The 7658-nt window shown below is 45.5% G+C and overlaps 1 protein-coding gene across 1 annotated transcript in view; it reads left to right on the forward strand.

Annotated features, from left to right (window-relative positions):
• Window positions 1-7658, forward strand: part of NANS (N-acetylneuraminic acid synthase) — a 45312-nt gene that overhangs the window by 14553 nt on the left and 23101 nt on the right. Inside the window, exon 2 of the mRNA XM_011993751.1 lies at window positions 3227-3442. Coding sequence (XP_011849141.1) covers window positions 3227-3442 — 216 coding nt within the window. The remainder of the gene's footprint in view (window positions 1-3226; window positions 3443-7658) is intronic.

Here is a 7658-nt window from a genome sequence, read left to right on the forward strand (position 1 = left end):
GGGCAGGGCGGGGCCGCGGGGAGCCAGGGCCACACGGCTTCCCCAGCTGGGTACCCTGGTCCGGCCTCCTCCCGCCTGCCAGTTCCGTTTTCGGAATCCTTCGGATCCCTCTTCCTCACCCCGTCCACCACCCTCCTGACCTTTCTGCTCTACAGCAGCTGCCTCCTAACCCGACCTCTTTCCTCCCCGTTCTGGTGCCAGAATAATCTTTCCAAAACTCAGACTTGATCAGACCATTACCCCTGCCTGGCACCTTCTGTGGCTCCCTCCCGCCCGCTGGTAGAGTGGAAACCCTTTAACGTAGCCTTCAAGATTTTAATTACTGGGCCCCTTCCAGCCCGTCATAATTCTTCTCTGACATTCTTCAGCGGCACAGAGTTACTTTCAGGAATGACAGTTCCTGGAAGTTGCTGTGGTCTCTTCTCACCCGCCATTCCCTGTATGTGGAATATGAAGTGGTTAAAAGCCGGGGCTATGAGTTCAAATGTCGACTCCACCACTACTAGCTGTGTGAACGTGGGCTGGTTACTTAGCCTCCGTGAACCGTTTCCCCATTTGAAAGCGGGGCTTGATAATAACAGTTCTTTCCGCATAGAGTTGTTATGGGGATCAAATGAGATTCTCAGAGCTCTGAGCCCAGCAGTTGGCACATAGGAGTCGGTAAATGCGAGCTATTCGTGATACGATGTTTATAGCTTTCCGTGCTCCCTCTTCTCTTGGGACTGCCATATTCTTCATTACGACCCCAGCCCCCAGCATAAGGCCTGGCCTGCACTATGATTCTTTGGTTTAGAGGTAGCTCACCCCGTCTTTCCTTCATCAATGCTGCTCAACTGATTTTGTATCATTTGTGACAGGTTCTTTAAATGTTTATTTATTTGTCTGTCTTAGAGATAGGGTCTTGCTCTGTCACTCAGGTTTTCTCTTATTGTTCTTTCTTTCTTTCTTTTTTGAGACGGGGTCTCTTTGTATCACCCAGACTGGAGTGCAGTGGCATGATCCCGGCTCACTGCAACCTCTGCTTCCCGGGCTTAAGTGATTCTCCCACCTCAGCCTCCCGAGTAGCTGGGACCCACAGGCGTGAACCACCATGCTGGCCTAATTTTGTTGTAGAGATGGGGTTTGGCCATGTTGCCTAGGCTGGTCTCGAACTCCTGAGCTCAAGCGATCTGCCCGCGTTGGCCTCCCAAAGTGCTGGGATTACAGGTGTGAGCCACCATCCTTGGCCCTTACTGTTCCTTTGGGACTGATTTTATGGAAACCTAACCACTGAATCATAAAAATACTTCACAAAAGTAACACTGCTAACATTTTTTGAGTGCTTACTCTACGAGATACTAAGCTAAATGCTGTACATGCACCATCTCATTTAATTTTTACAACAACCCAACGCCATGATGCTGCCGATTTCATTTTAAAGGCTAAGAGAAAATAAGTGACTTAGGCAAGGGCACACAGCTAGTATAATAAATACAGTAAGGGGTTTTTCAGTTTTGCGCCTAAGCCACAGGGCTCCAGTCTTTCTTATGCAACATTGTTTTCTAGAGGGAAATTCCCACTCTTAATTTGAAGGAGCAGCCTGTTTTTCCTCTTGGAATGCTAAAGTTGTAAAAATATCTGGAGATACTGAAGAATATCTGGAGATATTGAAGCCATAGAAACAAAGCTATACTGACCAGGTGCAGTGGCTGATTCCTGTAATCCCATCACTTTGGGAGGCTTGAGGAAGGCAGATTGTTTGAGCTCAGGAGTTCGAGACCAGCCTGGGCCACATGGCAAGACCTTGTCTCTAATTCCATTGAGCTGGAATCTAGGTGGCTGCAGCCTTTAGGAAAGGGATCTGGTGAGCTTTGCTAGAGACACTGTGCAACTTTAGTCAGGTTAGTCTGGGCCTTGGGATCTTTATCTAGACAATGAGAGCTCTGTTGCCCAAGGTCACTTTCAGTTCTAATGTTCTTCGAACTTTCCAGCATCAAGTCCTGACCTTACCATCTTATGATTTGTCAAAGAGCAAGAATAGTGATCTCAGCACTGACATTTCTGGACCCAAGAAGTTTTTAATAGCATGAATACCTCTGTGTCTACAGAAATGGCAGTGACATAGGACTTTAGTGGGTTTTAATTATTCTTTTTCTTGAGTAGGTTGTTTTTGTTTGAGACAGAGTCTCACTCTATTGTTCAGGCTGGAGTGCAGTGGCACCATCATGGCTCATTGCTGCTTCAACCTCTGGGGATGAAGCGATCCTCCTACCTCAGCCTCCTGAGTAGCTGGGACTACAGGCATATGCCACCACGCCTGGCTAATTTTTACATTTTTTGCAGAGACAGGGTCTTACTATGTTGCCCAGGCTGGTGTTGAAGTCCTGGGTTCAAGCAATCCTCCCACCTTGGCCTCTCAAAGTGTTTGGATTACAGGCATGGGCCACTATGCCTGACCTCTTGAGTGTTTTGTGTGTGTGTGTTTTTTTAATAGCTTTTATAGTCAAACAATCCAGCTTTTATATTATTGTCTCTGCTCAGTAGAAGTCACCTAGGGGCTGGGGCATTTTTGTTTTTCTGCTTTTCGACATGTAACCTGTTCAAAGAAAATGTCATGGAAAAAAGTGCCAGTGCAAAGCAGCTAAAAGCAGAGTTGCTATTGTTGAAATCAGAGAAAGAGGCACAGGGCACTGTCCCTGGATTTTCTTGTCCCTAAGAGGGCCTCATTAGAACAGTTTACATGTCCTGAAGGTAGCCCAAACTGTTTTTATATAGATAGAGAAACTGAGTCCAGAGCTGGGAAGTGACTTATCTAAGAGTTAGGGTCAAAGTTAAAACAGAATCGCCGGGCGCAGTGGCTCACGCCTTGTAATCCCAGTACTTTGGGAGGCTGAGGCAGGTGGATCACCTGAGGTCGGGAGTTCAAGACCAGCCTGGCCAACATGGCAAAACGCTGTCTCTACTAAAAACAACAAAAATTAGCCGGGAATCATGGTGGGCACCTGTAATCCTAGCTACTTGGGAGACTGAGGCAGGAGAATGGCTTGAACCCGGGAGGCACTGGTTGTAGTGAGCGGAGATCACGCCTTCTGCACTCCAGCCTGGGTGAAAGAGTGATACTCTGTCTCTAAATAAATAAATAAATAAATAAATAAAGATGGTGATGTCATAGCAGTTGCCCCAGAATTTTTTTCTTTTTTTGAGAATCTGCGACAGTCACTGAAAGGTGTCCTAATGTGTGTTGTAGGAGTGTGGGGCTGATTGTGCCAAGTTCCAGAAGAGTGAGCTAGAATTCAAGTTTAATCGGAAAGCCTTGGAGAGGCCATACACCTCAAAGCATTCCTGGGGGAAGACGTATGGCGAGCACAAACGACATCTGGAGTTCAACCATGACCAGTACAGGGAGCTGCAGAGGTACGCTGAGGAGGTTGGGATCTTCTTCACTGCCTCTGGCATGGATGAGGTGAGTCCTCTGCTGCTCTGTCATTTGTCACTTTAGCAGACCAAGTGTCAGCAGGCAGCCTGGTGACTTCCGGCTTAGGGCCAGCTCCAGCCCTTGCTCATCTTTTCTGTTCCCAACTACTGGAGAGGCTAGCAGGCGCCAAAGCCCAGTGAGAATCTGTGGGAAGGATGCCATTGTTTTAAAAACAAGTTGTCTCTGGCCAGGCGCAGTGACTCACGCCTGTAATCCCAGCACTTTGGGAGACCGAGGGGGATGGCTCATCTGAGGTCAGGAGTTCGAGACCAGCCTGGCCAACATGGTGAAACCCCGTCTCTGCTAAAAATACAAAAATTAGCTGGGCATGGTGGTGCGTGCCTCCCAGTTACTTGGGAGGCTGAGGCAGGAGAATCATTTGAACCTGGGAGGTGAAGGTTGCAGTGAGCCGAGATCACACCACTGCGCTCCAGCCTGGGCAAGAGAGCAAGACTCCATTTCAAAGTAAAAAAAAAAAAAAAAAAAAGCCAGGCGTGATGTCTCACACCTGTAATCCCAGCACTTTGGGAGGCCGAGGTGGGCAGGTCACGAGGTCAAGAGATCGAGACCATCCTGGCCAACATGGTGAAACCCTTTCTCTACTAAAATACAAAAAATTAGCAGGGTGTGGTGGCGCACGTCTGTAGTCCCAGCTACTTGGGAGGCTGAGGCAGGAGAATCACTTGAACCTGGGAGGTGAAGGTTTCAGTCAGCCGAGATCACACCACTGCACTCCAGCCTGGTGATAGAGCAAGACTCTGTCTCTAAATAAATAAATAAATAAATAATAACAACAACAACAAGTTGTCTCTGGAAGTAGAGGTCAGCCACACTGAAATCCCGGAGTCCCTCCAAGCTGTAGGGACACCCCCGCTGGGCCAGGTTTCTCCCAGTAGAAAATGGTCTGGAAACCAGGGGCTAGGTGCGGTGGCTCACACCTATAATCCCAGAGCTTTGGGAGGCTGAGCTGGAAGGATTGCTTGAGGCCAGGAGCTCAAGACCAGCGTGGGCAACATAGGGAGACCCTATCTCTACAAAAAATACAAAAATTAGCCAGGCGCGGTGGCCGTACACCGGTAGTCTGGGAGGCTGAGTATTGCTTGATCCCATGTATTTGAGACTGCAGTGAGCCACGATTGGGCCACTGCACGCCAACCTGGATGATAGAGCAAGATCCTGTCTCTTTAAAAAAAAAAAAAATAGAACAAGGAAACCACAGTTCTGGAGTCTGCCCCTTGCTGACTAGCATTGACTGACTTGAGAGGGGGGACACTGGCACTGTCCAGAAGGGAATGGCTTATAGGATGGTCACCGGTGGTTTTTGGCTTGGCCAAAACCAAGGTGGTGCCAGGTCTCGGGTCCCGTCTGCTCTGTGACCTGCCTCCTTAGAATTCCTTCATGTGTTCTTTTAAATGTAAAAAAATTTTAGTTGTAAAAATAATATTACAGAAAGTTTCGAAAACAAGAAAAAGGGGAAAAAACTGACCCATAATCCCTCTATAGCAGTTCTTTTTACATATTTCCTCCTGAAGCCTTTTTATATGCTTGTTTTGTTGCCTGCTGGTACTATTTAGTGAACATTGAGTTCTGTGCCTGCTTGTTTCAGTTAACATTATAGCACGAACTTTTACCCCACCTTATGCTTAAATATTTTAATAGCAACGTAATACTTCTTTTGCTGCATGTACTATACTGTACCTAATCATTCCTCTACTTTTGGACATGGAAGTTATTTCAGTTTTTTTTTTTTTTGAGACAGTCTCAAAAAAACTGGGGGAAGAGTATATAGGATTTCTCTGTGTTCTTTCTTACAGCTGCACGTGAATCTACCATTATCTCAAAATCAAAAGTTTAAAATTAAAAAAAGAAAAGTTTCCTCAGTTTAATTTAATTTAATTTTTTTTGAGATGAGTCACCCAGACTGGAGTGCAGTGGCGTGATCTCGGCTCACTGCGACCTCCGCCTACCAGGTTGAAGTGATTCTCCTGTCTCAACCTCCTGAGTAGGCATGCACCACCACACCTGGCTAATTTTTTTTTTTTTGGTACTTTTAGTGGAGATGGGGTTTCACTGTGTTAGCCAGGCTGATCTCAAACTCCTGACCTCAGGCAATCCACCCATCCCAGCCTCCCAAAGTGCTGGGATTACAGGTGTGAGCCACTGTGCCCAGCCCAGTTTTATTTTTTGTTGTTGTTTGTTTGTTTTGAGACAAGGTCTCACTCTGTCTCCCAGGCTGGAGTGGGGTGGCACGATCTCAGCTCACTGCAACCTCCGCCTCCCAGGTTCAAATGATTCTCATGGCTCCGCCTCCCGAGTAGCTGGGATTACAGGCACCTGCTACCATACTCAGCTAATTTTTGTATTTTTAGTAGAGATGGGGGTTTCACCATGTTGGCCAGGCTGGTCTCGAACTTTGACCTCAGGTTATCCACCCGCCTCAGCCTTCCAACGTGCTGGGAGGCAGCAGATCTGATGCCTAGAGCAGTGTGCTTTCCACAGTCCCTCAGCTGCTGCTGCCTGACTGGCAGCCCAGGCTTCCCAGAGCATAGATTCTCACTGTGAATGCCTGAAAGCTCAACAGAGTCTCTGCATGCACCACGCTCGGTACCGGTTCAAGACTGAAGTTGGCTGGAGAGTCTCTGGGCCCAGGAACTGCCTTGGGAGTAAGAGGATAGTTTTGTTTTGTTTTTTTTAAACCTACATAAAAAACTTACTTAGATATATTGCTGATCTTCCATTAATTATTGCCCTGCAGCCTGGGGCAGAGCCCTCACTCTGCCTCCAGTTTCAAATCTGAGACCTGGGTTTGCGCAAATTCAGTTTGAACTGGTGACATAGCAGTCTCCATTCAGAAAGGAATAGGTCTTCTATTGTCTATCAACAACAGAACCAAAGGGACATTGTTGTATTAATTCTTCTGGGCGTACTCACGGCCTGGGGAGAGTTTCTGAGATTGTATGTGGCCTCCTCTAAAGAAACAGGATTGTTTTTCAACAGACTAATCACAATGTTTAGCTTCTGGTTAAATAATATTATTCTTTTAAAGTATTAGTCACTCCTGGTGCTTTTTTTTTTTTTTTTTTGAGATGGAGTTTCATTCTTGTTGCCCAGGCTGGAGTGCAATGGTGCAATCAGGTCTCACTGCAACCTCTGCCTCCTGGGTTCAAGCAATTTTGCCCCAGCCCCCCAAGGAGATGGGATTACAGGGGCCCACCCCCCCGCCCCCCTAATGTTTTTTTTTTTTTTTTTTTTTCGTATTTTTAGTAGAGAGGGGGTTTCACCATGTTGGCCAGGCTGGTCTTGAACTCCTGACCTCAGGTGATCCACTTGCCTTGGCCTCCAAAAGTGCTGGGATTATAGGTGTGAGCCACTGTGTCCGGCCTCAAATTTTTGTCTCTATAAATTTGCCTATTCTGGATATTGCATATAAATAGAATCATACAATATATGAGTCTGACTCATAAAACATTTCATATAACTTTCATATAACATTGTGTTTTCATTTATGTTGTAGCATATATCAGTACTTTGTTTCTTTTTTTTGGCTAACTCATAATTCAGTTTTACGGCTATACCACATTTTATTTTGTCAGTTGGTGGACACTTGGGTTGTTTCTACTCTTTGGCTATTATCTTTGGCTATTAAGAATGATGCTGCTATGAGCTTTTATGTACAGGTTTTATATGGACATGTTTTCATTTCTCTTGGGTATTATACATATGAGTGGAATTGCTGGGTTACCTGGTAACTCTGTTTAACTTTTTTGAGGAACTGCCAGACTGTTTGCCAAAGCGGCTGCACCATTCCCAACAGCAGGGTTTGATGGTGCCAGTTGCTTCACATCCTTATCATTTGTTATTACTCCCTGATACTAGCCATCCTAGTGGATGTGACACGGTGTCTCATTGTGGTTGTGATTTGCATTTCTCTGATGCATCTTTTCATATGCCTGTTGGTCATCTGCGTATCTTCTTTGGAAGAATGTTTATTCAGATCCTTTGTCAGTTTTAAAAATTGGATTATTTTTCTTTATATATTCTTTTGAAATTTAATTATTTTTTCATGTATATCCTTCCAGTGAATTGTCTTTACATATTTTAAGTACAAGTCCTCAAGTCCTTTATCAGATAAATGATTGTAAAAAGCTTTAGTCTTTGGGTTGTCTTTTCCACTTTCTTTTCTTTCTTTCCTTTTTTTTTTTTT

This window comes from Mandrillus leucophaeus, unplaced genomic scaffold (genome assembly GCF_000951045.1).
Source record: "Mandrillus leucophaeus isolate KB7577 unplaced genomic scaffold, Mleu.le_1.0 Scaffold433, whole genome shotgun sequence".
Taxonomy (NCBI): domain Eukaryota; kingdom Metazoa; phylum Chordata; class Mammalia; order Primates; family Cercopithecidae; genus Mandrillus; species Mandrillus leucophaeus.